This window comes from Mycteria americana, chromosome 22 (assembly GCF_035582795.1).
Source record: "Mycteria americana isolate JAX WOST 10 ecotype Jacksonville Zoo and Gardens chromosome 22, USCA_MyAme_1.0, whole genome shotgun sequence".
Classification (NCBI taxonomy): domain Eukaryota; kingdom Metazoa; phylum Chordata; class Aves; order Ciconiiformes; family Ciconiidae; genus Mycteria; species Mycteria americana.
The window spans coordinates 1,590,042-1,617,301 of record NC_134386.1 but is presented as its reverse complement, the minus strand read 5'-3'; the positions used below and the strand labels follow the sequence as shown (position 1 = coordinate 1,617,301).

The 27,260-nt window shown below is 62.9% G+C and overlaps 2 protein-coding genes across 4 annotated transcripts; both read left to right on the top strand.

Moving 5' to 3' along the window:
* The first annotated feature begins 676 nt into the window (after positions 1 to 676).
* Positions 677 to 4,812, top strand: PPP1R1B (protein phosphatase 1 regulatory inhibitor subunit 1B). Its single transcript, XM_075523142.1, has 8 exons — positions 677 to 853; positions 2,057 to 2,117; positions 2,634 to 2,656; positions 3,200 to 3,275; positions 3,447 to 3,575; positions 4,204 to 4,272; positions 4,488 to 4,637; positions 4,724 to 4,812. Exons 1-8 carry the CDS (start codon positions 773 to 775, stop codon positions 4,810 to 4,812), a joined length of 678 nt encoding a protein of 225 aa, XP_075379257.1. The 5' UTR covers positions 677 to 772.
* Positions 4,813 to 5,484: 672 nt separating this feature from the next.
* On the top strand, positions 5,485 to 26,465 carry STARD3 (StAR related lipid transfer domain containing 3). 3 transcript variants are annotated; one of them, XM_075522870.1, is made up of 15 exons: positions 5,485 to 5,612; positions 11,320 to 11,599; positions 14,500 to 14,577; positions 14,852 to 14,929; positions 15,020 to 15,073; positions 15,176 to 15,293; positions 16,405 to 16,503; positions 17,290 to 17,345; positions 18,179 to 18,271; positions 19,734 to 19,796; positions 20,885 to 20,980; positions 21,536 to 21,615; positions 22,014 to 22,118; positions 23,457 to 23,550; positions 25,439 to 26,465. In XM_075522870.1, the coding sequence occupies exons 2-15, from the start codon at positions 11,384 to 11,386 to the stop codon at positions 25,541 to 25,543; spliced, it is 1,335 nt and encodes a 444-aa protein (XP_075378985.1). In that variant the 5' UTR covers positions 5,485 to 5,612; positions 11,320 to 11,383; the 3' UTR covers positions 25,544 to 26,465. The 3 variants fall into 3 exon arrangements, with proteins under 3 accessions (XP_075378985.1, XP_075378987.1, XP_075378988.1); XM_075522872.1 differs by lacking the exon at positions 15,020 to 15,073; XM_075522873.1 differs by lacking the exons at positions 5,485 to 5,612; positions 11,320 to 11,599; positions 14,852 to 14,929 and having other exon boundaries at positions 14,983 to 15,073.
* The last annotated feature ends 795 nt before the right edge of the window (positions 26,466 to 27,260 follow it).

Sequence of the window (27,260 nt, the reverse complement as noted above, 5' to 3'; positions counted from 1 at the left end):
GAAAACCACCGAGAGCCGGGGCAGAGCCGGGGCAGAGCCGGGGCAGCCAGGCACAGCCGCAGGCGAGGGCACAGTCCCCTGCCTCCGGCACACCCTGGCGTCCCCAGGGCTGTGGCTGGTGGCGGTGGGGGAGCCCCGGCACGGAGGCGATGGGACGTTTTGGTGGTCCTGTGTCCCCGCAGATGTCCCCTGGCCCTGTATCCTGGGGGATCCCCCCCCCCGAAGGAGCAGTGTCCCTGTCCCGTGGGGTGCCCGTGGGGCACAGAGCAGCCAGGGGGATTTTCCTGCTGCCCCTCCAAGGGCGAGAGTGCCCCTGTCCCCTGTCCCCTGTCCCCTGTCCCCTGCCTGCCCAGCCGGCGGCTCTGTGGGGAAACCGAGGCACAAGGGATGTGGACTCACGCAGAGGCACCAGTTCCCGTCCCTGTCCCGTCCCGTCCCACCTGGCCACCGCCGTCCTGGGCCACCGCCCCGGCAGGGAAGGGGTTAAGGGCCCCCCACGGGGTGGCTGAACCCCCTCGGGGGCTCCCCAAGGGCTCATTACCTCGACCTCAGCCCCCCTGCCCGGGGGAATGAATAATTCAGCGCCTGGTAGGAGACGTGTCCTCCCTCCCTCTCCTTCCTCCTCCTCCTCCTCCTCCTCACCGGCTCTGCCTTCCCCACCTCCCGCCGCTCTCAGTCCTCGCCGTACCGAGCCCCGGGTGCTACCGAACTCCGCTCGGCACCGGCAGCAGAGACCCCTCCCCGGCAGCGGCGGTGACGCGCGGTCGAGGCCATGGACCCCAAGGACCGCAAGAAGATCCAGTTCTCGGTGCCGGCACCCCCCAGCCAGCTGGACCCCCGCGCAGTCGAGATGGTGAGAGCAGACGGCGGGGTACGGGGTCACGCCGGGGGTCCCTCGTCACCCCGAGGTCACCGGCAGCGCTGCCGGTGACCTCGGGGTGACGAGGGACCCCCGGCGTGACCGGGAGGGATGGAGGGGACGGGAGAGCCCCGAGGTGCCGGTGTGAGCTGGGTTCCGCGGGAGGGACGGGGACAGATGGGACGGGATGGGGACGGAGTGGGACGGGAGGGACGGGATGGGACCGGGAGAGCAGGACAAGGGGGTCGGAGGGGACAGAGGGGACAGGGCATGGGACAGGAGGGACAGGGGGGACAGGATGGGACCCGAGGGATGGGACAAGGGAGATGGGAGGGGACAGGATGGGGGACGGAGGTGACGGGACAGGGACAGAGGACGGGAGGGATGGGATGGGATTGGGAGAGTAGGACAAGGGGGATCGGAGGGGACAGGAGGGACAGGGCATGGGACAGGAGGGACAGGAGGGACAGGACTGGATGCAGGGACAGGATGGGACGGGGGAGAGATGGGGACAGGACGAGAGCGCTCCCAGGTCCCCATGTGAGCCGCGGTCCTGTGCAGGGGGAGAGTTGTGCAGGGGGACAAGGCAGGGACAGGGACAAGGATGGGACAGGAGGGGACAGGGATGGGACAGGGGGGAAGGGAAGGGATGGGACGGAGGGGACAGGGACGGGGACAGGGGTGGGACAGGAGAGAAGGGATGGGACGGAGGGGACAGGACACGCTGGGGGATGGTGCAGCCACCCCAGCCCGTTGTGCCCGGCCCGAGGGGACGTCCCCAGCACACGCCGGACCCAGAGCCCCCGCGGAGGGGCCGGGCAGGAGCTGGGGCTCTCGTGGGGCCGGGAGGGACCGGGGACATCACGGGGACCCCGGGATGGGGCCGTGACCCCTCTGTGGGGCACTGCACCTTTCAACGGCGCTGGCTCAGCAGGGACCCCCACCCTGGGGACCCCTGCCCCGGCCGGAGCTGGGTGCCCCTGTCCCTTGCTCCCCACCGGTGGCCCCGGGCTGGGTGCTCTCCCCTGTGCCGGGTGGGCGCGCGGCCCCGCACGCTCCCTGCCCGCACCCGCGCTCACACGCACCCACGTGCTCGTACGCGTGCAGGCACGTGCATGGGGCCTCGGTCCTGGGGCACGGGGCAGGGGACAGGGGACCCCGGGTGTCCCCGGCTGGTGACACCCCGCTGTGCCCCAGATCCGCCGGCGGAGGCCCACGCCGGCCATGCTCTTCCAGCTCTCCGAGCACTCCTCCCCAGGTGAGCGGGGCAGGGACGGCACCGGCTGGGGACGGGACGCAGGGCAGGGATGGACGTGGTGGCAGGGGACGTCTGGTCCAGGGACGGGAGGTGGTGGCAGGGATGGGACATGGTGTCACTGATAGGATGGGGTGGCAGGGATGGGACGTCGCGGCAGGGATGGGACGTGGTGCCATGCAGGGTATGGGATGTCTGGGATGGGACACGGTGGCAGGGAGGGGACGTGGTGTCGTGCACGGTATGGGATGTCTGGGATGGGAGCCGGTGGCGGGATGGGATGCGGTGTCACCTATGGTATGGGATATCAGGGACGGGACATGGTGGCAGGGAGGGGACGGGGCGTTACATACGGGATGGGGTGGCAGGGATGGGACGCGGTGGCGGGACGGGACACGGTGGCAGGTCCCTGGCGGGGAGGGAGCGGGGGTCCGGGGGTGGGCAGGGACCTGCCCGGCTCCGTTGGGTGCCGGCAGCCCCATCCTGCTCACCGCTCTCTCCCCGGCGCTGCCGACCCAGAGGACGAGTCCCTGCCCTACCAGGTGAGTGGGCGCCGGGACCCCCGGGGAGCCCTTCGCCCGTCCCGCGGCTCCCGGGGCAGCGGGGGGTCGTTGCGGCGCAGCCCCGGCACCGGCCGCCCCGTCTCGGCCTGGCCCCGGCGCTTATCGGTTCCCCGGCCGGCACGGGCACATGGCGCCAGCGCTGCGGGGACGGGGACGGGGACGAGGACGAGGACGCGGAGCCGAGCCAGGCTGTGGGGTTTGGCCGCGGTGCAAACCGCCTTGTGACCGTCACGGGGACACCACCCCAGGGTCCCCAACACCAGCGCCCCGCGGCGGGGTGCCCATCGTGGCGTCCCCAACACAGGATCCCCATCGTGGGGTCCTTGTCCTGGCGGGGGGGGGTGGGGGGCGGGTGTTCAGCCTTGGGTACCCATTGCGGGACCCCCACCGCAGCATCCTCATCCCGGGGTCCCCGTCGCCAGAGCCCCGTCACAGCACCCAGGGAGTGCCTGGCTCCCCCGGGGCCGCGGTGGCCCCCGGCACGGGGGGATGCCAGGACCCCGACCCCGCTCCCTCCCGCAGCGCGCCTCGGGCGAGGGCTGCCTGCTTAAACCAAAGAGGACCAACCCGTGTGCCTACACGCCGCCCTCGCTCAAAGGTACCGGCTGGCGCCGTCCGAATGGGGAAACTGAGGCACGGGGCGGAGGGGGCACCCGGGCACGCTGGCCCCGCACACCTCTCCTGGTGCCGCGTGGCTCCGTGGGGAAACCCCAGTGCTCCCAGTGCTCCCAGTGCCCGGAGCGGGGTCCTGACGCCGGTGCCTCCCCAGCGGTGCAGCGCATCGTGCAGTCCCACCTGGAGAGCGGCCTCGCCGGGGGTGACAGCTCCGACGGGGAGGCCGATGACGGGGACCATGAGCTGGCCCGCGCCTGCGACCCCGACAGCGCCCTGGAGCCTGGTGAGGGGGACGTGGGATGGGGGACGGGGCTGCTGGGGCCTGGGGGACGTGGGGACATGGGGACAGGGCTGCTGGGGCCCGGGGGACACGGGGACAGGATTGCTGGAGCCTGGGGGACGTGGGGACTTGGGGACGGGGATGCTGGAGCCTGGGGGACACGGGGACAGGGCTGCTGGAGCCCAGGGGACATGGGGACAGGATTGCTGGAGCCTGGGGGATGCGGGGACATGGGGATGGGGATGCTGGAGCCCAGGGGACACGGGGACAAAGCTGCCAGACCCCTGGGGATGTGGGGACGGGGCTGCCAGCGTCCAGGGGTGCAGGGATGGCTGCCACCGTCCCCCACAGCCCTTGGGGACAGGGTGGGTGCCGGAGGGGGGGACGACACACGGGCTGGCCGCTGCCGGTGCTGCCTGGACCTTGCTGCCCGCTCGCCCCGGGATAAGCGGGTCCCCCGGGGGCCACCACGTCCCCCCGCCGGGCAGCGTCTCCGTCCCCCGCCGGGGCCGCGCTGACGCCAGCCGGACCCCCGGCCGCTCGGCTGACGCGTCGGTTGCCGGCTCCGGCGGTGCCCCGGTGCCACGCGTGCCTTCCTCTGCCCCCGGCTCATCGTCGCCCGCCCGAGAAGCCCCGGGGAGCCAGGCCAGAGCCGAGCGGAGCTTCTTCCCCGCCGGCCCCAAGGCGCACAAGCGGAGAGGTAACGGGACGGGGACGCCGCGGGGAGGGCGACGGCGACGGCGGGGGGACGGGGACGATGAGGGGACGGGGCTGCCCACCCGCCCGCTGCGGGCCCTCACCCGGGGACGCCGGGTGGGTGCCGGGGCTCGGGGACCTGTCCCCCCCCCCCACGCTGCAGCGGGGTCACCCCGGAGCCGGGGGGTCCCCGGGGGCCACCGGCCTTGTTGCCGACAGGCGGGCAGAAGGTGTCCTTCGCCGGCGGCATAGAGGAGCGCGGGCAGGACCTGAAGTCGCTGACGGTGTCGGAGATCCCCGAGGACCCCGAGGGAGCGGAGGGTGACGAGGAGGAAGCGGGACGGGAGCAGGAGGACGGCGGCACCGGGGGTAGGCGGGGTGCCGTCCCCCTCCATCCCCGGCGGCTGCGGTGCCGGCGGGCCCCGTGCCTGACCCCGCCACCTCTCCGTCCCCAGACCGGCGACACGTTGGCTTCGCGGAGGTGCCCGCGCGCCCCATCGGCACCGAGCGCCACTCGCCCACCTTCCCGCTGGGCACCAGTTAGCCGCCACTGGCCACCGGCCACCGGCCGCCCCGGCTGACCCCGGCCGCAGCAGCTTCGCCGTTGTCCCCTCTCCCTGCCCTGGCTGTCCCCCTCGCCCGCTGCCTGCCCTGCCTGCGCTTCGTGTGCTGTGCCATGCCGTGCCATGCCGTGCCATGCCGGGGCCCCCGCACGGCCACAGCCGCCCCTCGCCCCGCTTCGGTGCCGGGGGTCCCGTCCCCGCTTCGGTGCCGGGGCAGGAGCCAGGGCCGGGACCCCCGGGGGCTGGGGGGGGCTGGGGTCCCCCCGGCTCCTTCCCCCCCGGCCCCCCATCGAGCAGAGCCCCCCCCGCCCGCAATAAACGGCTGTACAGAGCGGCTGGAGCCTGCTTGGGGGGGGCTGCGGCCCTGGGGGGCCCCGACCCCCGCCTCTGGGGGTGTGGGGCAGGGGATGGGGGGGCCTGGGCGTCTGGGGGGCGAGCGCAGGGAGCTGTGGGGACAGAGCCAGCTGCCACCATGGACACCCCCCCCCCCACCGTGGGGAATGGTCTCTCCCCCAGCCCACTGCCCCCCCCCCCTCCCCGCGGTGGAGAATGGTCCCTCCCAGCCCCACTGACCCCCTCCTCCCCCTCGTGGGGAATGGTCTCTCCCTCTCCCCCCTGCGTTGGGCCCGTCCGCCCCCCCCCCCCTCCCGCGGCCGGCGATGGTCGGCGCCGGCGTAGCCTCGCGTTTCCCTTCCGGGGTCAGAGGTGGCAGCGGCGAGGGGCCGGAAGCGGCTCGCGCCGGGGTCTGCTTCCGGCGGGGACCGGCACCGGGCGGCGGCAGGTACCGCGGGCGGGCCCCGGGGCGGGCGGCGGTGGCCCGGGGGCGACCCAGCCCCCCTCCCGGGGCGGGCGGTTCCGGGCCGCGCGCGGGAGGCGGGCCCGGCGGGCCCCGGTTGCTCGGCGCGGGCGGGGTGCGGGGCCCGGGGGTGGGGAGGAACGGGGCCGGCGGGGGCCTCGGTGCGGTTCCCGGGCCCGGGAGCGCGGCCGCCGGGGGGAGGGGACACGACTGTCCCAGGGGAGCCCGGGGGTTCAGTCCTGGGGGGGGGCCGTTACCGGGTCCCCGGAGGCTTTGGGCCCGGGGAGCACCGGGCGTCCCGTGGTGCGGGGCCCCCGAGGGCAGCTGCCCCGCGTGGGCGGGGATCCCCGTCGTGCCCTCTGTCCCCCGGCCTCACCGGCCGGTCCGGGGCACCGGCTGTCCCCGGGAGCCCTCCCGTCTGGCCGCGGCCGCGCTCCGAGCCCCGCCGGGCCCCGAGGCCGGGGGCAGGAGCAGCCGCTGATCCCGGTCGCGTCCTCCCGGAGCCGCCTCTGCGCCGACCCCCACGGGCACCCCCGCCTTTAACACCGCTCCCTGCCCGGGCACCGGGGCCGGGGGAGGGGGGGAAACGGGAGCCTCCGGGCCGCGGCGGCAGCTCCGTGCGGAGGAACGGGCGGCGGAAAGCTTCGCCCCGTCTAACGGCAGCGGCAAACCGGCCCCGCTCCGGGCAGCGACCTCGGGGGGCTTTGAGGAACGCGACGAGCGTGGGGAGCCTTGCGGCCCCTCCGGGGAGGAGGAATCCGCGCCGGTGGGAGCACGGAGGGGCTGGGCTGGGGGGGGGCAGGGGGGCTGTGGGGGGGCAGGGGGGCTCTCGGGGGTCCTGGCACTGCTCTCCCCTCAGTCCCTTGGCAGACGCTGACCCGAACGGCTCCATCCGGAATATCCTGCGGTGATCCCGCCGCTCGTAAAACTGCGTCGTCCGCATCCCTCGGTGGCTCGGGGAGCCGCCGGCCCGCTCTGGTTTTAGAGGTCCGGCGCTAGCGGTTGCCTCGTGCCGTTATCGCAGACGCGTCCCCGCCGCTTCGGGTCCGGGGTCTCCGCAAAGACCCCGAGCTTTATCCCGTCTCCCGCGAGGGACCGATCGCCCAGCGTGCTCGAGCGCGGAGCTGAGGCGTGGGGAAGGGACGACGCTCCGTGGAGGGCGCGAGGCCGACGGCCGTGCCTGCCCCCCGCCAGCCCTCGCAGACCCTTCTCTGGCTGCGGGAAAGGCAGCGTGGAAGCCTGGCGCCGCTCCGCAGCGTGTCACCGAACCCGGCGGCGGCTGCGCGGGACCGGGCGAGATGTGGCTGAGGTTTCGGTCACAGCGTGAGGACACCAGACGCTGCCGCGGGGTCCCGCAGCGGCTCCCGGGGGCAGGAGCCCTCCGGAATGTTCAGGCAGGCCGTGCCTCTCGCTGCCTTCTCGAGCTGGGGGCTCTGGCACCCACCACGGCCCCCCCCGCCCCGGGAGGGCAGGAGAGGGGCTGGGCCCCAAATCTCAGCTGGTGCCAAGTGGGGCTTCAGGCAACCGCGTTGCTGTTCTGAAAGCTTCTGAAAATTGGTGTGAGGGTGCGGAAGCACTAACGAGGAGGATGCGTGGGCCGGGGGGGCTGCGGGGAGCCACGGGCCAGCCGCGGGGATGCCTTTGCCTGCGGGGAGAGGCAGGACCTGGCCCCGGGGCTGGCTCAGCCCTTGGTGGGCGGCAGCTCAACCCGACTGACGCGCGGGGCCGGGGGGAAATGCGGGACGCTGCGGGTTGCAGGCCGCTCTCCTGACGCCGATGCAGGAGCAAGAGAGCGGCTCGGCGAAGCGACGGCCGAACGCTGCCTGCTCCCTGGGACACGGCGAGCACGCGGCTGAGCCGCTCCCGCGCTCGGCACACCGGGCACCGAGGGGCTGCCGCGCCGGGAGCCCGCTTCCTCCGGCTCCCCGGGGCACGGCTCACGGGGACTGAGGCAAAGGGATTGCGAGTGAAAACAGCCGATGGCCGGGGCCGTGCTGGCTCCGGGGAAGCACGCTGTTCACGCAGCCCTCTGAGTTTCCCCGTTTCTACCTGCGGTGCCGGGGAGGGGACGGGCTCCCCGGGGGTCTCTGTGCCCGCGCCTTGCGCACGCTCGGACTCTGAACTCGGGCAGTGGCAGCTCCCGGCCTTTTGAACCAGTGGCTGTTCGCGGACGGACCGAAACCGCAGCCCCGATCCCCCTCGTTGCTCTGCTTTACCACAGCCGCTACCTGTCAGCCCCGCTCCTCTGCTCGCTGTCACTCGTGCCGCCGGCGCTGCCGGGAGCCAGCACGTAACGTGCCCGGCAGGATGACCTTTCCAAGGCTCGGATTAGCCCTGGAAGGTGCTTTAGAGAAAGGTACGAATCGGTGCAGGGACAGCTCGCTGCGGAGCTCCGGGCCGTGCCCTTGCTGCCGGATCACGGCAGCGTCTGGGAGCGCTCAAAAACCGAACAGCCTTAGCCCCACGGGGTCCCGGCCGTGACCGTGATGGGGCCTGTCCAGTGGTTTGCTGAAGAAGTTGGATCACTTGATGGGTTTTTTGGAGTGAGGTTTAGTGTCTAGTTTACTTCAATATTAGACCTTTTTGTTTTAAAGGCATCTCGCCCTGCTAGGAAACTCAGACGCGTGTTAGTGTCTGGTAAAACACCCGCGGCTGGTGTCTCTAAAAGGCCCCGTCCCTCTCGTTCTCCAGGCGTTTTGTCTCCTGGCGCAGCGTTCGGTGCAAAGGCTGTGACTGTCAGAAGAGGTGACATGAGAATTAGCTGTTGAAGTCGTCATGTGAGCTGAGAGGACACATTAATAGGAAGTCGGGGGCGCAGGAGGAAAGGAGAAGCGATGTCACAAGATGGAAAGGCTTCTTACTGTAAGACATGTCATTAACATGCAAACGTGTGCTAATGAGAAGCTTGTGATTTGAATCTAAAAACTGAGAGTGGAAAGGGGTGACGCTGGGGAGGGGGGGACACTGGAGCTTTGCAGGGGCCGCTCTGGCCTTTCCCAGGGATGGGACGCGCCTCGGCACGGGTCCTGGGTCCGGTTTGGTGCCCGGTGTCCCGTTGGCGCTGGGCTGGGATGCCGGCGTTTTGCCGCGTGGACCTCTGCGGCGGCGCTCGCCGGGTATTGGCGCTTGGCGTTGTCTCGGGATTTCGCCGGCCGCCAGCCCTGCGCGTTTGCTTCCCGCTGGGATTCGTGGGCTCGCTGCCGAGGGTGGTGTCACCTCTCGTCCCTGCAGCCCCTCCCGCCTCCTCCTTCATCCTCAAAACAGGAGGTCTCACCAGCAAAAAGAAACCAAATCTTTCCTCAGAGTCTCAAGAGCTCCTTTTTTTTTTTTTTTTTTTTTAACCAGAAAAGCTCTGAGGGGTCCCCCAGTGCGGGTGCCCCTTTGGACTGGGTTACTGTCACCCGGGGCGTCCCTGCGGGCAGCGTGTGCTGCTCACGCTTCCCCGGCCTGTCATGTCGGCTGTCGGAGCTGCGCCGCTCGAGAGCCCCCAAAAGCGGCTCGTGGCTCGGCAGTCGGTGCAGCGCAGGCTGCGGAGGATGTCTGAATGCATAATACAACACCGGGGCGCTCAATAATTTATCTGTCACCCAGAAAAAGGCACATTTGAACACGCTCACATCCAGCCCCTGCTCTTTCTGCTCTGAGCTTTCTCCTGCCTGAGGGAGCAGTCCCAGTCGGGGGGCCTCATCTGGGCTTACAGTATTTCTGCAAAACCCTGCTCTGCCCCACGGTGCTCTGAAGGTAAAGCCCTTGTCACCGGTTTTTCCCCCAAAAGTTGGTTATTGCTGGTTGGTTTGGGACGGGCGTGCTTCTGAAGCGGTGTTAAACCTCACCGGGAAGGCTGGGTTTTAGCGACGGCTGGGTTTAGGCTGGCCGAGCTGCACGAGGGCTCGCACCGGCTGCCCGTGCTCTGCCGCGTCCCCGGCACCGCAGAGCGGCCCCAGCGCTGCCTCGGCGTCGGGGGAGCGGGGCTGGCGAGTCTCGCAGGGTGATTTTAAAGCGCTGTGAAAGTTGCAGGGGGCTGCCTAAGTGCAAAGTGGTGTTTGAGGGAAGGAGGCAGTGACACCCTGCCGTGGAGGAGGAGGCAGCCCGTGCATGAGGTGATGTATTATTTAGCGTTCACAGATGTCTTTAACTTTTCTCAGTTTGAGATGGGCCCCTCGCTCGGAGCAGCGAAGGGCCGCAGTCGTTGCGGCTGATCCGAAGTGACAAGTCTTCCAGCTCCTTCCGAAGTGCCTCCGAGAGAGGCTAACGGGGACTTGACAGGAGTCCAGCTTTGTTCCCTTTCCAGCCCCGGCGCTCCCCGGGGGGCTGGGACACAGAAGCTGCTGGCGCAGGGACCCAAAATCGCCCAAGATCAGGCCGTGCTCAGCTCTTGGAGTTGCTCCAGCGTCCGGTGGGGCTCAGCAGCACCCCTGGCTTTGCCCGCCCGTGCGGATTGCCCCTTCCCACAGGTCTGGGCACGGTCTCGGGGCTTTTTTCCTCGGACATTGTGTGGCTGCAGCCTCCTGGTTTTTGCAAGTGAGATCTGCTGTAGACAAACAAACCTCACTCAGATCCCGGAGGATGCAGAACTGCTGGGGCAGTGGCTAAGGCAGCAAAGAATCGGGTTTTTTTGACGCAAAATGTCCTTGAGCAGGAGCATTTTGCAGAGAAGGAGTTCGTAGCTGTGCCTTTGCCGGGGGTGACTCGGAGGTGGCAGAGCTGGGGACTGACAGATCCCTGGCCTGACCTGTTTTGGCATCCTCTTCCCTTGTTTGTCTCCAGCGTGTGCTTAGTTGCACGGTCCATTAACATAGTGGCCTCCTTGTGCGGTGCTGACGGAGAGGAAAAATTTTAATACAATGGTTGGCACGGGCTGTGTGAAAACAGCCTTCAGACCTCAACACCTCGCTCGCGCCGGGGTTGCGTGCCCGGCACTGCCAGCCGCCACGGCCAGGACAGAGAGCAGCCCTTTCCCCTGCTGCCTCCCTGCTGCTCTGCTTGGCCGGAGTCGGGTGTGAAACCCAGCGTCCTGCTCCTGAAACGAGCAGGCTCCTCTCTCGGCCGTGCGGGATGGGATCCGACGGGATGTGACCGGCTCCCGAGACTTTGCGGTTTGCCCTGTGCAAAATGTCGAGCCCCTGGGAGCTTTGCATCCATCCCTGCAGAGGAGGCTGCTGTAGCTCGGGGTGGCTCCGGGATCCCGGGGACTGCTCCCTTCCCTCCCACGGAAACACCCTGAGGCCCCTTTTCCTGCTGCCGCGGCATCTCCGCGGGGTTTGCCATCTGCTGCTCTGGCCGCTGGCTGTAGCCGCCGGCTTGGCTCGCCGTGCTGCCAGCGTGTTCTGGGTGGCTGCCTCTGGGTCCCGGTGACGCTTGCTGGTGGCTCTGCGGACCCCCTGCGCCTCTGAGCCTTTCGCAGCTGATTCCTCCTTCCCTGCAGTGAGCGAGAGGGAAGGAGGGTCCCTGCCTGTGCTGGTGAATGTGGGGTGCCAGGGTGAGATGGGGCAGGAGGGGGAGCCCTGGATGTCTTCGCTTCGGAGGAGGCGGCTCTTTGGCAGCCCAAAAGCCACTATTAGCCTTTTCCCTCGGGAATTGTATAAAACAGACGGGATCTGATTGGTAACAGGAATATTTGCCTTCAGAGGGGGAGGGAGAAGGGGTATCTGGAGACCCGAGGCCTGAGGATCCCCTCCGTGTCTCCCCACAGGTGACGCACTGACTTGGCAGATGTTGCCCCGATTGACGTAGGACCCAAGTCGCTTGGGCCAAGGATGAGCAAGCCGACAGACCTGCAGCACGACCTGGAACGAAGCCTGCCAGCCATAGCGTCCATCAGCACCTCGTTCTCCCAGAGCCAGGGCTTCTCCCCGTATTGCTATTTCTCTCGGGAGAAGAGGAAAGCCATCTCAGATGTGAGGAGAACCTTCTGCCTCTTCGTCACCTTCGACTTGCTCTTCATCTCTTTGTTGTGGATAATCGAATTGAATGTAAGTTGGGGGAAAGCAAATCCACGGAGTCTTCGCCCTTTTAACTTGTGCTTTTTTTAATTCAGTTCCCTCCGCATTAATTGCTCTGTTTCAGAAGTCTTGGGACAAGTCTTTGTTCTTCCCAGCGCTCTGCTGATTTGCGCTGGCTGAGAAGCCGCTGCACAGTTAGTGTAAACTAAGGTCCAGCTCATTTCCTGCAACCGGGCTCTGTTGTGGCTGTCCAGGGTCGTTAACACCGTCGCGTGTAGTGCTGTACGTCGTCGTGTAACAAGATCCGGGGCCCGTGGAATCGCCAGGTTGAGCAGTTGGCCAAATTTCTCTCCTGCTCCCCTTGCCTTAAGTGAAGCTGCTCGCTGTGTTTGCCAAGCAGCTGCCCGCTTTGCTGCCGTGTCTTGTTCTCAGAGCATCGGAGGAGCGAGGTAGGATGTGCAGACCCTCCTCTCGCCCACCCAGCTGGCGGGCAGAGACAAAAAGGGCTTTGAACTTTGGTCCCAACATACCGCTACTAATCTCAGCTTCTGAAAGCCGGAGATGCCGCTCCACCGCACAGGGGACTGGCGAAGGGGACTGTGAGGGTTTCGGTCCTCTCCGCAGCGCTGTCGCAGCTGTGTGGGCTGCTGTGTTTGCTCAGTGTTGTCAACTGTTGCAACGACCAGGGAAATCCAGTTTATTTACCTCGGTCCCATCAGGTCGCGGTTACTCCCTGGGCTGTATTTTATTTTATTTTTCCTGAACTGATCCCGACTGGTTTCAGCCGTGCTGGCGGCGGGTTTCAGGTACTACATGTCCTCCCGTGGAACAACCTGAGCAGAGAGGCAAGATGAACAGATAGACCCTAGCGCTTCTGCGTGCAGCCCTGCCGGTGTCTGGCCTTTATTTATCAGCACCGGATCCTGCGCTCACATAGCGGCTCTTATCTCTGCCCTGCTTATCTCCTGCGGTGTCTGCGCTTAACAGATTGTCTCGGCCAGCAGCTCCCTCGCCCTCCCCACGTGGTGTCGAGAGCCTGAAGAGACCCCTGCCCCCCCCTGCCCCCAACTAGGAAAAAGCATCTCTCGGCCAGCATTCCAGCGATGCCGATGGTGTCCTGCATGCCCGGCTTGGACCCTGGCCTCCTGCTCTTGTCCCTGTTCTCTGGGCTCTCTGGAGAGGTGCTGTCTACAAATCAAAATATCCAGCCCCGGGGAGATAATCTGCCAGCGCGGTCACCAGGGTGATTCTGAGCGTAGGTCTTGCAGGTAGCCATTAATGAGTGACTAACTGCTGATATTTGGGCCTTGAGCTGAGATGCTGCATATTTAAAGCTATTAGGATAGCTTATTTGCCTAGTTATGAAGAGCAGTGGTTTTATATCATGACTAATGCTTTTTTTATCAAACGTTTTCCTTCGCTGCAAGATAAGCTGAGCAAATCGGCCCTCGTTAAATGTCTGCTGCCTGCAAACTGTAATTCTGCGAGCTTGCTGAGAGATGCCTCAGACAGTTCTTCCTTGTTCATGGCAGTGGCCTGTATTTAAACCGAAAACACCTCCCAGAAATCATAATCCAGAGCCTTCCCTGTGTCTTGTTCTTCCTGCAGCATCTCATAGCAGAGTCCCGGTGTGGGGAAGAGGCTTGCAGCGGCAGCTCAGCAAAGCTGGCTGGCGCGAGTCCTGTAGCCACAGCTCAGATAAAACAATAGTGCCGAACTGCTTTGCCCCCCTCTCCCTGAATATTAAGCACCAGCCCTGACCAGAGGGACCGCTTCCCGATGGCTGCCTCTTCTGTCCTTGGACTGTCTGACAAGAGGGTGCCAGGACACCAGGCTGCCAAGAACTGGCCTGAGATCCACCAACTTGTTTCTCACAGATCATCAAACAGCTGTCAGCCTATACCAGCTTCCAGGCCAGCTGGGCTGCGTTCAAACCAATAGCCTAAAGGTGAAGCATTTGTTCCAGTTACCTGAGCCATCCGCTTCCTCATAAACAGCGATTCCAGGCTCCTGAGAACAGGATTTATGGTGTCAAAAGTACCAGGGCTGTCGGGCCCCAGATTGTCTTGGGGTGAGGCAAGAGAGCTCTTCTGTGAGCTTTTTTCCACGCTCCCATACAATATCCCAGAAAGCAGTTTTGCCTCTTCCAGACTTCCTTGCAGTCTCTCTGTGTCTGTGCATGTCCCTCGTCCTCCTCTCCTCCCTCTTCCCCTTTGCCAGTACGTTTGAGCCTGCCGGTTGACTTCCTCCGTCAGATTTCCTGGAGGGCAGCTCAGCGCTGCTGTGAGCTGCGGGAAGCCAGCTGGCCTGGAAGAAAGGAGAGGGGACCCCTCGGTGCTTTGCACGACGAGGACGATCGCGCCTTAAATTCCACCAGGTCGCTGAGTGACCCCTGAGAGCCCTCGCAGGGGAGATGTTTTGATGTGGGAGACGTTTTGTTCAGCACGTTACTGAAGGTGCTAGAGAAGCAGTTTCCTGTGGTTTTTCATTTTTTCCACGTACAGCTGACATCCGTCACCTGAAGCCGCACGTGGAAGTGGTGAGCGCGAGTGGGAGGTGTTGTCCGACCAAGGGCTTTAGGCTGTGAGAGTTGTGATGCGATGGCGCTGGATGTGCTGAGCTGACGGAGCGGCTTTTCGGTGTTAGAAAGCCCCCATGTAGAAGTGTGTAACGTACCTGCGTGCTGCTCCAGCTCTGGCTACCCGGCTCGTGCTCCTCGGCGTGAAACCGGGGGTGAAATGGGCTGTTGTATCCTCCCGTGGTCCTGCGTTGGCAGATGAGCCCGCGTCGTGCGTGCGGCAGGCATTTGTATGCCTGATGCATAACCTGACCTGGCGGTAACCTCCGGTCACTGCTTGGCCGGGTTCTTTCTACCATTAGTTTCTTATCAGTGCACTCAATAGCTTTCTGGTTTCCTGTCTCCCCTTCAGACCAAGGATGGCATTGAGAAGAACTTGGAGAATGAAATCATCGAGTACAATTTTAAGACCTCTTTCTTTGATATATTTGTGAGTATCCCAGACTGCTGCAGGTGAGGAAAGAGCTTTGGAGCTAGGGGTGGCGCGGGTGAAGGCTGGGCAGGGAGGGTCTGCGTGCCGGGGGGCTGGGGTCTCCCCGCAGCCTTGCCCCTCGCCTGGCTCGGTGAAATTGGGCAGGTCGCAGCCTTGACCCCAGCTCTCTAGGTGGTGAGGTCCTCGGGAGCTGGCCCCTGTCTGTGTCCTCCCAGCACCTGGCAGAGGGACAAGGGCAGTGACTGGTGTCGATGGCTTTTTGTTTTTAAAGGTCTTGGCTTTCTTTCGGTTTTTTGTGTTGCTGCTGGCCTATGCAATCGTAAAGCTGCGCCACTGGTGGGTCATAGCGGTAAGAAGGCAATTTTTGCTTTCCTGTTTTTAGTGTTCTCTCTCCACCTACAGTTTGCAGGGATCTGAGATACGTAAATTTATTTTTCAGGTCACTACATTGGTATCCAGTGCCTTCCTGATTGTGAAGGTCATCCTCTCCGAGGTTGGTTTCCTTGGGCTCACAGGGGATTGCTTTGTGATTACTTGATGCTGCTGTTTTCCCGTTTGTGTAAACTCCCTGTGGTTTCTCCTTTCTTCCACGCAGCTTCTGACCAAAGGGGCTTTCGGCTATTTACTTCCTATCGTCTCGTTTGTCATTGCTTGGCTAGAGACTTGGTTCCTGGATTTTAAAGTCCTAACTCAGGAAGCAGAAGAGGAACGATGTGAGTATTTTGCTCCTCTCTGGTAGGAATTGGCAGATGAGACTACCAGGCCTGGGGTTTCTGCTGCTTTGGCAGCACCTTGACAGATATGACATTTATGGAGAAGTGATCTCCAGGCTGGCTGTGACGGTAAGTGCCTGACTCAATTCTGTTATGGTATATAAGTCCCTTCAGGGGAAGAAAATACCAGATTATAAAAAGCATCTTTTAATTGAGTGGAGAAAAACGTGCCAAATTCCCCAATGTCTGGATCCTGAAGCCAGACGTGTTGGAAACAGAGCTCACCTCCGCATCGGAGAAAATGTTTTGAAACAGTGGGACAAATGCCAAGCGGACTGTTGGACTCTCCGTCTCTGGATATCTGTCTTCAGATCTGGGCTGGAGACCTTTCAGAGAGGATTGCTTCAGTTACAGACACGTTGCAGGGGTGCGGCGTGAGTTATGGTGTGTGAAATTCTACGGCCTTTGGTTGCTGAGGTCAGACTAAATGGAGATTGAGTCTGACCTAATGCTTTACAAATTACCCTGCCGTGCTGGGCACCTGTAACTTCCAGGGGTCCTTCTAGGGAGTGGGTGCTCAGCCTGGACTGGCACCCATTCGTAAAGCATCAAAAGGAGTTTGTCGCTCTCCCAGGCTTAACTGACGAAAGACGACTGGGAAACGGCACGTAAATGAAGGAGTATTTGTCAAGCGGGCTTGATCAGAAATGCACTGACTGCCTGGAAAACACCAGAGGATGTTTGGGTCTTGCAAGGAGGCTTTAAGATGAAAAATGATCAAGTGTTTAATGCCTCTATTGGATTAGGCTCAGGTTCCAAATTGCTTCCAGGGGAAGCTCTTATTTAATTAGATGCTTAATCGCCTTTGGATTTGACAGGCAAAAGAGCCCATTGATCTCCATGCAGATAAAATGTCTCAAACAAAAGATGAGGCAATAGGAGCTGAAAAGCTTGTGGGCTGGCTGGTGTCAGCGCGAAAAGACCAGCTGTATCTGGAAGAAAGTGGCTGGGAGCGTGGTTGAGTAGGGGTGGATGGGGTGGGGGCCCCAGGACCCCTTGGTGGTGAAGTGCCGGGTGCCATGTGTGTAAAACCTCGTGCTTTGGTTTGCAGGGTACCTGGCAGCCCAGGCTGCAGCCTCTCGCGGCCCCCTGCTCTACCCCGGAGCCCTTTCCGAGGGGCAGTTCTACTCCCCGCCGGAGTCCTTTGCCGGTAAGACGTGCTCTCCTCCCCTTCTGCCGTCGCCTCGCCGGCAGCCGGGCCGCCTCGTTTCCCGAGCTTGTTCCCCTCACGGCATTCCTCCTGGGTCTCCTCACTTCTATAATCGCCTCCTCCCCGAGCTCTGTCTCGTTATCCCGGCCCTTGGCAGCGGTGGGTGGCAGGGCCTCCAAGAACTGACACTGCAAAACGGGCTCCCCTCTCCTCGCACTGCGCCTGTGCCTGGGCAGGGGAGGCACGGCCATGCTGTCTCTGTGCCATCTGCAGAGCAGAGTCGGGCTCAGCCCCGCGTGCCTGGCTTCAGCTCTGTGGGAAACTGGAGCTTTTTGTGGTCTTGGGATTAAATGCTTTTAGCTGTGGTTAAAGTACTTGAAAAACGCTGCCCTCGGGATGAGGGCACGGGGGCGAGTTGCCACAAGCAGGTGAGGATAAGAGCTGGCAGCACGCCACCGCCCTGTGACACCGCCTCGTGCCGGCTCCCGAGACCTCCCCTGCTCGGGAGCGAGGAGACGTCAGCCGGAGCAGTTGTCTCGGCGTAGCTGACACCCGGTTCGTGCTCAGCCTTCCGGAGAGCAGAGCAGCGCCTGGCAGCCGGCTGCGGAGTGGAGGCGTTCGGGGAGGCAGGGCCTGGGCTGTGTCGGGGTCGTCCCTGCTGACAGCCCTTCCCACCGGATCGGGTGTGGGGGTGCGACGCTGTCTGTCCCCCACCAGAAAGTCAGAGGGAGATTGTACAAGTGGGGTCTTCATCACCCGTGTGTTAATTGTGTGCTTCCCTCCTAGGGTCGGACAACGAGTCAGATGAGGAAGGTGCAGGGAGGAAGGCGTTGACAGCTCAGGTAAACAGAGGCAGCGTGGCCTGAGGCCGGCTATCCCTGCCCCTCGGCTTCAGGCTGATCCAGGGCTGTGGGATTCTCTGACAATCCTGCAGCCCCATCAGGGTGCTGTATCTGCAGAGCACCGCAGGCTGCTGTCCCTCATTTCACAGCCTTCTGTCCTGGGGACGTTTGGCTGAGGAGCTCTGCCTGTCCCTCCGCACCAGGCTGTTCCCCGCGTGCCCTGGGACCGGTGGCATCGTGGCTGCCGCGGGAGGGGGTCCTCTGGGTAACACCCGACGATAACCCACTTCCCCGGGGCCGCGCGCTCTCCCCTGAGGGGACGTGGTTCTGGCTCTGCCTCCTGCCTGTCCCCCTCTCCCCTTCCCTCTTGGGTCCCTGGTTACGTGGTCACGTACAGCGAAGGGCATCGCCTCGACCGTCCCCACTGAACTGTGGCTCGCGGAGCGGTCCTTCGCCTCCCCGAAGCCTGGCTGGGCACAGGCTGCTTTGTGCTCTTTTCCGAGTGGTTCTGCTGCCGTTCAGCCCCAGTTCTGGCACCTCCGCGGAAGGAAGCTCTGCACATCTCATAGCCCTTTGCCTGCTGGAAACCCTTACGTTAAGGCGGGAGACTCACTGGTAGACGCAGCTGGTGTGTGGATGCAAGCCAGGGCGGGGAGCGTGACTTTGAGCTCCAAAATGAGGCCTCTGTGACCCAAATTAAGAGATTTCTGTGGTGTGGTGATGGGAGATAACCCCTTTCCCTCTGCCAGCCCTGAGAGGGGGTTAGCAAGCCTTGCACACACACTTCAGGCTTCCTGCAAAGCCAGCTAATGAAATGCTCTCTTCTCTCCTAGGAAAAAGAATATGTCCGACAAGGCAAAGACGCAATGGAGGTTGTGGACCAAATCCTTGCCCAGGAGGAGAACTGGAAGTTTGAGAAAAACAATGCAAGTGTCCCCCCGCCCCACCTGCCGGGCAGCGCTGCCGGCAGAAAGCACGGATGGCTTAGCAAAAACGGGAGGACAAATGAGGCTTTTGAAACCTCCTTGCGACATGAAAAATTAACAAGCGTTACAATTACCTGATTGAATTAGGAATCTATTCCAGTTCAGTTAAATGTAAAATCCCCTCTTATTTAATTAGACGTTTAATTGCCTTCCTGTTTGACAGGAGAGAGCCCATCGCTCCTCCCTCTAGACGGCAGGCAGGCAGGGGCGGACGGCTCACCTTTGGTAGGCGGTGGGATGCGGAGCCGCGGCTGCCGGCGTGGGGAGGAGCGGAGGCGTGCTGGCCCTGCGGCAGTGCTGGAGGGCCCCGTTGCTGCAGCTTCTGCCCTTGCCTCCACAGCGAGGTGCCTTTGAGCATCCTGGGGAGACCAAGCCAAGCTGGGCCTGGCCTTTCCAGCCAGCTTTGGCCCACGCGGGAGCCAGGAGAATGTGGGGCACAGACTGCTCCTCCCACCCCCAAAGCTGTTCGTGTCCCCTCTTCCCCAGGACAGGGACCTTGTGGGTGCTGGAGTGTAAATCGGGGATGTGTCTCTGCCTTACACCTTTCCACCGCGGCTTTGCCAAAGGGGTCTGCAAGTCGCACCTCTCGCTTCGGGCAGCACGGAGGCCTACCAAGCAAAGCGGGCCCTGCCCTGCCCCTTTCCTCACCACTCTGGTTCATTCCCTGAGCTGCAGCGGAGTTTTCTGGGGTACCTAGAGCTCCTTTCTCTCTCCAAAGGGTGGAGAGAAAGGGGCAGTGTCTCTGCCCCCCAAAACCAACCTTGCTTTCTGCTTGTGGGCTCGCAACGTGATTGGGGTGAGAGTCCTGCAAACTGCAGTCTCATCTGGTGTTTAAAATTCCCCTGTCAAGTGATCCATTGTCTGATGCCAAACTAGCTGGGCAGATTGTTTTCTTTATCCAAAGGGGGATGGATTTAAATAGACTAATCAGAGTTTAACACAGGGCTAACGATGAAAGGTTATCATCTGTCCATCCCTAACCCCTCCAGGGAGTCTCTTCTCAGATGTAGGTAACAACAGCAGTGTTGGCAAACTAACCCCTTTCTCTTACCCTGGTGTTGGTAGCTTGCTACAAAGAGAATTTGACCTTGACGTGGAGTTTGCAGGCTGGCATGGGGCGGATTCTTTTTCTGTCTCATCGCTGCTGCCGCTCTGGATATTGTTTTGTTTATGGAAATTTGGGCATGTGCATCTGAAACGTGCTCAGTGCAGTTCCCGTGCTGGGGTCGCTGCCTGGTGTGGGGGGACGGGGGGCAGTTGAGGACCGGAGAGGGTCCTTCAGAAGGGCACGTGGGGTGGGACGGCTCCCGCAGCCGCAGCGTTTGCAGACCAGCAGGCTTTACCCCAGCTAGAAGCGATTTATTTTGCTAACGTAAATGTAACTTTCTTATTTCTTGCACAGGACTTTGGTGACGTTGTTTACACTTTTGAAATACCTTTCCATGGCAAGACCTTTATTTTAAAGGTAAGAACCTTTCTGGATCGCTTCCTTAGTCTGTGTGGTACAGGCAAAGAGCGACTGCTCTGCTCGGAGCCACGGCTCGGCTTTCAGGCTCTCTCCTGGCCCTGGCAGGACAGGTCAGGCTGCAAAGCACACTCTCTTTGCTTGAGACAGATGAACTGCACTGCACGCTCTAGGGAATCTCTCCAGGAAAGCCCCTTGGCTGGCAGACAAACTCCCCAGCAAATATGCTGGGCCCCAGTCTCCGCTGGTAGAAGTGGGAGCAGGTGACTGCAAGACTTGCTTCCAACCCCAGCATCTAGGACTAATCTGACCAAGGAGGCTAATTGCAACTAATTGCCAGCAAGACCAGGGCTGAGCGTGCGTCTGCTGCTGCCTGGCATTGAGAGGAGCTGCTCGGAAGTGCCTTGCTCCGTGCCCTCTCGCTGGAGTGGCTTGGCTGTAAACCACGCTTTAATGAAGTATTGGTGCTGCGGTGGCTTTTCTTTGTTCCAGTGCATATGTTGCCTCGCTGGCAGGAGCTGCCAATGGAGCAGCTCTGTATTCACGAGAAAAAGCTGGATGATTCCACTTTACTGCATTAACCGTTTGCCTCCAAAGATCCCCTGTCCCACGGGGATGTGGAGAAATGAATGTTGTCTGTGCTGGAGCTCAGAATAGCTTTTCGGCAACTTCCCGAAGCAATCGTGCACGCAGCAGAGCTGCTGATAAAGTGGGGCGAGGGTGGGAGAGGAGCCAGCCTAAGTCGGCCCCAAGGTCCGTCCGTCTCGCCGTGTTACAGGCTGACAGACACTTGCCCTCTCTTACACCAGCGCGGACCTCGGCAGGCAGCGCTTCGACGCGCTGAAACTGAAACCTGAGGTCTGGTCTGTCCTCCCTGACTCCGCGTGTGCCCTCCAGGCCCCTGGGAACGAGAGCTCTGTGGCAGGGGGGTGACAGCCTTGGCTTTGCGGGCGCTTGAGCCAGGCCAGCCTCGCCGCTCCCCTCCTGTATTACCCCGCTTGTTCTTTGTGATCCGCCCTGTGTTCCTTAAAAATAATCTTAGCAAAGTGGAGTGGGGGACTGGCTAACTGCTCTGGCTCTGTCCTCAGGCTTTCCTGCAGTGCTCTGCTGAAACAGTTTACCAGGAGGTTATTCTCCAGCCTGAGAAGATGATCCTGTGGAACAGAACAGTGGCAGCTTGCCAGGTGAGCGTGCCGGACAAAGATGGCTTAATCACAGGAGCTCCTTGGAGCGGAGAGTTGGAGCTTCCCAGTCCAACACCGGCTGTTGGTGGTGCCCAGGCCCTACTGGAGCTTAGCTGGATCCGAGTCACTGAGGCGTTAAATCTCCGCCGCTCATCCGTACGATCCGAATGCTCTGCGGTAGCCAGCTGCATGCATGTGCCTATCCAAAAGCCCATGAGGTGGGCAGGGAGATGGGCCAGCGGCTGAGCCAAGCCTGCTTTTGCTTGGTAGGGTTTGGGCGTTTTGCACCGTTGGTGTGGCAGGGATCCGGAGGCGACGCCTGTGCCCTCCCCAGAAAGGCAGAGGGACCAGTCCCGGGCAGGAGACAAACCCGCGCACACGCTGCCCAAGAGGTCGTCCCCCTCAGCCTCAGATCAGCTGCTAAAGACGCTCCGCTTGCTTTGAATCCTGCTGCTGTTTTAGGGGAGGGTCGGTATCGCCCAGCTGTTGGCACGTGCAGACCTGCAGGCACAGTCTGAGGAAATTTCTCTTCTTTCCCCCCCCCCTCCGCCCCAGATCTTGCAGCGGGTTGAAGACAACACCATCGTCTCATACGACGTGGCAGCTGGGGCTGCAGGCGGTGTCGTTTCCCCAAGGTCAGTTTATTCCACTGTCTCTTTTGTACTGAGCCCCTAAACACCCTCCTAAAATACGGAGAGAAGCATCTGGCTGTCGTGAGAGCGCTCTGCCCCAGCTCTGCCGCTCTTTGCTGGCTGGGAGCTCCCAGTGTCAACGAGGCAGGGCTGGCTGGCTGTGCGGGTAACGCTCCCAAAGCAAGGAGCCCCTGAATTCTCCTCCAGACGTTTCTGGCAGGAGTCTTGGAGCTCAAAATCTGTCTCAGTCAGTCGGTCTCCCTGATAACAGTGCTGCACTGTGCTTTGTCCGTATGTTGACATACCTCTACCACAGCTCTCCCAGCAGTCCGGAGAGCAGGATCTGCTCCTTCCAAGTCCCACGCACGTTTTAAAGCAGTCGGCACCCTTTCTTTGCTTAGGGATTTCGTGAACGTGCGCCGGATCGAGAGAAGAAGAGACAGGTACATTTCCTCAGGGATGTCGACCACGCACAGCCTGAAGCCTCCGCTCTCCAAGTATGTCAGGTAAGAGGCAGGTCCTATTTTTTTAGCTGGTATCTGACACACGCACTGTGCTTAAGCTTAGGGCAAAGAGCCACTTAAATGAAAACCCTGCTGTCTTTCTGGCAGCGTTTGCAGGAAGCTGGTCTATTTGTGGAACTAAACCTTGCTTCCCTTGTTCTTCTTCCTTTGTTAAAGAAACTCTCCGTGCTGTTCGGTGTTGCTCGGGCGTTTCCCAGCTCTCCGCTCAGGGGAGTGGAGGTGCCGACCAGTAACAGCACAAACCCCAACCCAGTCCGCATCCTGTTTATGTAACAGTTAATTCCCAAACAGGGCCAGCTGCCATTTCTGAGGGGCAGTAAACAGCTGACTGTGGCTCGCTTTGAGCCTCTCGGATGCCTTTTGCTTCTCGTAAGCCAGTCACTTACTGACTTTAAAGGCTGCGGACATTGAGAGATGGTCCCGTGGGTGAAACAAGCTGCGTCAGGATGGACTGGCTCCCAAAGTGTCGGCAGGTCTTTGGCCTCTCCCCTTCCGAAGGGACAGCTTCGCCCGGCTGGTGATGGATCTCAGCGGGGTTATGTCTCATCAAACAAGGACTCCTTGTTACTGTCTGCTCCGGTGCCCGGGGCCCAGCTGTGCCACTTCGCGCACTGACTTTGTTTTTCCTAATAATCTGGTTAAAGTAATTGACATTTTAACTCGGAGCCGTTATAGCTGCCTCAGTCTATTTAAGAGCTGGGGACTTCAGGGCCTAGAAAAATCTTTTTACAAATGTATGTAGCAAAAATAGTGTGTTCCTGAACAGGGAAGGGAAATCTGTATTTGGGCTGTGTGTGTGAGCACAGCTCCTGTCTCCGAGATGGATCAGATGGTGCGAGGAAGGATCTGGGGGCTGTAGCGACAAGGCTTCCTGCGCCAAGCCTGTCCTGACTGCGCAGGGCTTCCCTGCCTGCTCGGCTTTCCTGGGACCTCTTGTTTGCACCCGTTTCCACAGGGTTGTGCCTCAGAAACCTCCCCGCGGCGAAGAGCCGGTGGCGGCTGGGCTCGCGCGGTCCAGAGGCAGAGAGGCTGCTTCTCGGCCCGCAGCCCCGCGGCAGCCCTGGCACCGCCGCTGCCAAGGCACCTGTGGGAAACCTGCCTTGCCGCGCTTGCTCCTGTGCCTGCGGCCAAAGCAGATACCTTCCCGGGCGCTCTGCGCATCTGCTCTTACCCCGCCGGGCTCTAGTCCTCGCTGCCAGGCGGAGGGGGTGGCTGCTGCTGCAGGAACTAGCGCAGGATTGGTGCGGTGCACCCCAGAGCGTTAAAGAACGGCTTTTCAGCCGGCCCCGGCTCTGACTGTGTGCTCTTGGTTCCCCGCAGAGGTGAGAACGGGCCCGGAGGATTCATCGTACTGAAATGTCCCAGCAACCCCAGGGTCTGCACCTTCATCTGGATTCTCAACACAGACCTGAAGGTAAAGCCAGTTCTTCGCTGATGCGCGAGCGCTGCGGCCGTATCCCGTCCCTGGCAGAGCTCACCAGCGGGCTCCGACGTCCCCTGCGTAGCGCAGGCTGCGTGCTGAGGACCTGCTCTGAGCTCCCAGCCGAGCAGCGCGGGGCTGCTGTCCTGCTGGCCCCTTCCGAAAGCGGCTCGTTACGCCCTAAAGGGACTCGAGTTTTGCTGGTGGAGGTTAAACGCTCGCTGAAAATCCCCCTCTTTTTCCCCCGAAGTTGCCCCAGCGTGAGGTGGGGAAGCTCTTCCTTGCCTGGCAGAGGTCTTGCTTAGGGGTTTTGCATCTCTGCGTGCAGGACTGGGGGAGAGGAGATTTTTATCCTCTTTGGGGACCGAAAACAGTGCGGCATGTGAAGTGTCTGCCTGCTCGCTGCTCCCGGGACCCCCCTGAAGGGCCGATTCACTCGCCCCTGCGCGCCCTGCTCCCAGACACCCTGGCACGAACGCGGCCACCCCTGGAGCGCGCGGGGCTGCGTCTGCACCCGGGGAAAGGCGCTTGGGCCGTGTGAGACGACCCGGATCTGGGGCTATTTGCAGACCTGCGTGTCGAGTCCTTGCCGGTGGCCCAGACAAAAGGCAGCGCGTGAAGGGAGCCGGGGTCGGGCGGATGCGGGGAGCGGAGCTGGCCCGTTTTCTTCCTCCGCTGAAGGTTGACGTGGTAACGGCGCTGCAGCAGCGAGCACAAAGGCTCCATTCATCAGCGCTCTGCTGCAAAGCTGCGCGGCCCCCTCCCCTCCCACGTCCCTCCCTCCCCACAAAGTAGATCAGCTCCTGCCTGCCTTGTGAAACGCTTTGGAAAGGATTTGCAGAAGCTCGTGCCTGGGCAGCGAAAGCAGGGGCAGAGCGGAGCGCGGCCTCCTGCCCCTTTGCTCTGGAGATGTATTTTCTGTCGCGGATCTGGCTCCGACGCCTCTTCCGCCCCGCTGTAACGCGTGGGTTTGGAGGGATAATGAACCCGCTCGGTTGTGCGAGATGGGGCTCAGAAAGGAAAGACGTTCCTTGTGTTTCCCGGGCCGGAGAGCACTCGCCCACTGCCTGCCTCTGCTGCTGGAAGAAATGCCGTAGCGGCCGAGCTATTAATAACTTGCCTGTCAACTGCTTCCACCATCTTCCTGAAGGGCTCTGCTAGTGCCCAGACCCCTCTTCTGTGCTGCCTTGTTATTTCCTTTGGCCCAGAAGAAGTATTTATAGCGCATGGCTCATCCCTTCCTGCCGCGAAGGGTGAGAATTACACACGTGTGTGTGTTCGTGTCCGCGACGGAGCTTCGCCCCGGAGCTCGTTTCAGGGAGGCCTCTGAAACGGCCCCTGGACCAAAGGTCTCGCGATCTCCTGCCCCTGTGTCGCAGAGAGAACCTGCTGCAGGGAAAAGTCTCTGCTGAAACACCCCAATCCAAGGGAGGGGGGTCCTCCTGTGCCTACCTGACCCCCCAGGATAGTTGGCCGGCCATCCCTGCCTGAGCTGCCTGCGCTTGGGACCCCTTCTCTGCCCTGGGACCCTGTGCAAGCCCCCGGAGCTGCTCCCAGCCCGGCCTCAGCTCCCTTCCCCCGCAGAGACAAGGATTTTTTTTTTTTTTTTTTTTTTTTTAATGCATCTCACATAATAGAGCACAGGCCGAGGCGGTTGGGGTTGAGTCGTGCAGGGCTTTTTAGAGAAATCAAAACGCGTTTCACTTCCTCCCCCGGAGCGAGCTCCTTGAAAGCGGCAGCTCCCCGCTGCGGTGCTTGTGCATCCCTCAGCCCGGGCTGGCACGGCCGGGTCGGGATGGAGACCAGCCCCGAGCCCCGAAGCCAGCGCTGTCTCCGTGCTGCCCTGACTCACGGCTCTGTGCTCATCTGCTTTTCCCCGCAGGGTCGCCTGCCCCGTTACCTGATCCACCAGAGCCTGGCTGCCACCATGTTCGAGTTCACCTTCCACCTCCGCCAGCACATCGGCGAGCTTTCGGGCAAGGCGTGAGCAGCGGGGACCTGCCCTCGCTGGACGTTCCTCTGCCCTCTCTGCTCTGCGGCCAGGGGACAGCCGGGAGAGGACCCTGCACCCCCCAGGACCTCGCCGACACCCCCCCAGGAGAGGATGCCCCGTACTAACAGCGCTGAGGCCGGGGGATGCTCAGCTCCTTCTCCCACCACGGTTCCCCCTAACCGGAGCCCTGAAACCACTGACTCTTGTGTGCCAAACCCCTGCCCTTGCCCTCCTCTGGGTCTGACCTCCCCCTGCCCCTCGCCCAGGGGTTGGGGGGCTCCTCTGTGCCCCCCCCAGACTCCTGTACTTTCTAGTTGGACAGAAAGAGGGACCAGAGGAGGGGGTGAAGCCTTCCAGATGAAGCCCCGGGCCAGGCTCTGCCCCTCCGCACGTGGGGGCAAAGGGGCGGCTCGTGCCCGGCTCTCGGCCCAAGCCCTGTGCCCCCCACCCGGCTCCCTGCAGGAGGGGATGGGGGTCGGTGCAGGGGACCCCTCCGGGGCTGTTTCCCCAGCCCAGACCCCTCCCTGGGCTGCCCAGGCCTCCCCTCCTCGTGTCCCCCCCCCGCCTGCAGCTTCTGGCAGAGGCAGAGCACGATTTGCCTTAAGCAGAGACTTTTATCCTTTTTGGGGGGTGCGGGGGGGACGGGGGGGGGGATGCGGGGGCGACTGCAGCTTCTTTCTACCTGCGAGCGCCGGTGCCGTGTTCCGCGCTATAAATGGAAACAGCGCGAAGCCGCCCGCACGCGGGGGCACGCGCCGGCAGCGCTGCGGGGAGGGGGGAGCGCCCACGCCGGGCCCCCCGGGGCTCTCTGCCCGCCCCCCCCCGCTCCCCGTCCTGGGGGTCCGGCCCCCCCCCGTGTCCCCAAGGGATGACGCCTGCGGCTGGCACCCGTCAGAATAAAAAGCCTTGCACTGTTTGCAGCCCCTCGTCTTCCGCGGGCCCTTCGTAAATTGAACGGAGAAAAGCGAGGAGGAGCGCTGGCCCGTGCGGGCGTGAGTGGCCACGGGGCTAGGGCCGGCCCAAAGCCCCCCCAGGCTCAAAGGACGGGGCCTCCGGGCTCCTTCAGCCGCTGGCCACGGGTGTCACTGTCCCCCGTCCCGCGGTGGCACCGGCAGCTCCTGGGCATCGGCGTGGAGCATCTGCTCTGGTCACCCCGGGGTAAAAGGTTTCCCCAAAGGTCCCCTTGGCCCCGGGTCGTTTCCCCCGGAGCGGGGACCACCGCGGCGGCGGGGCGATGGCCCCGGGCGGCTGGAAGGGGCTGGAGACCTGCGTCCGCCCGGGCAGCAGCCGCCGCCGCCACGTGAGCCCCGGCCGCTGGCACCCGGCGAGCGCCCGTCTGTTCGCAGCCCCCATCTGTTGGCCCTACAAATAGCCCGGCCGGGGGGGGGGCCCCGTGGCCAGCACCCCCCCTGCCCGCTCGCCCTTCACAGCCTGTCCCTGCGCCCTTGAGGGACACGCGCCGGGACGGGACCCCGATGGCCCTTCGAGGGCAACGGCGGGGCCACCGTTGCCGTGGGCCGGGCGGCCCGGGGTAGCGCGGCCACCGCGTTGGCGGCGGGCACCGGCAAAGCCGGTAACCGTGTTCGCCGGTCCCGGTGCCGGCGTGGTGGCGGGCGGGGAAAGGCCGGCCGTGCCCCGGGCCGGGGCCGAGGGGCTCCTGCCTGCGCCGTCGCGTTGCCCCACGCGTCCCCACGGGGCACGCGGCCCGGGG

Coding starts and splice junctions, on each gene's coding strand:
- STARD3 (XM_075522870.1), top strand. CDS start 11,384: ATGAGCAAGCCGACAGACCTGCAGCACGACCTGGAACGAAGCCTGCCA. Junction 11,600..14,499: donor TGTGGATAATCGAATTGAAT/GTAAGTTGGGGG, acceptor TCTCCCCTTCAG/ACCAAGGATGGCATTGAGAA. Junction 23,551..25,438: donor TTCTCAACACAGACCTGAAG/GTAAAGCCAGTT, acceptor TTTTCCCCGCAG/GGTCGCCTGCCCCGTTACCT.
- PPP1R1B (XM_075523142.1), top strand. CDS start 773: ATGGACCCCAAGGACCGCAAGAAGATCCAGTTCTCGGTGCCGGCACCC. Junction 2,657..3,199: donor ACGAGTCCCTGCCCTACCAG/GTGAGTGGGCGC, acceptor TCCCTCCCGCAG/CGCGCCTCGGGCGAGGGCTG. Junction 3,576..4,203: donor CGACAGCGCCCTGGAGCCTG/GTGAGGGGGACG, acceptor CCGCCCGAGAAG/CCCCGGGGAGCCAGGCCAGA.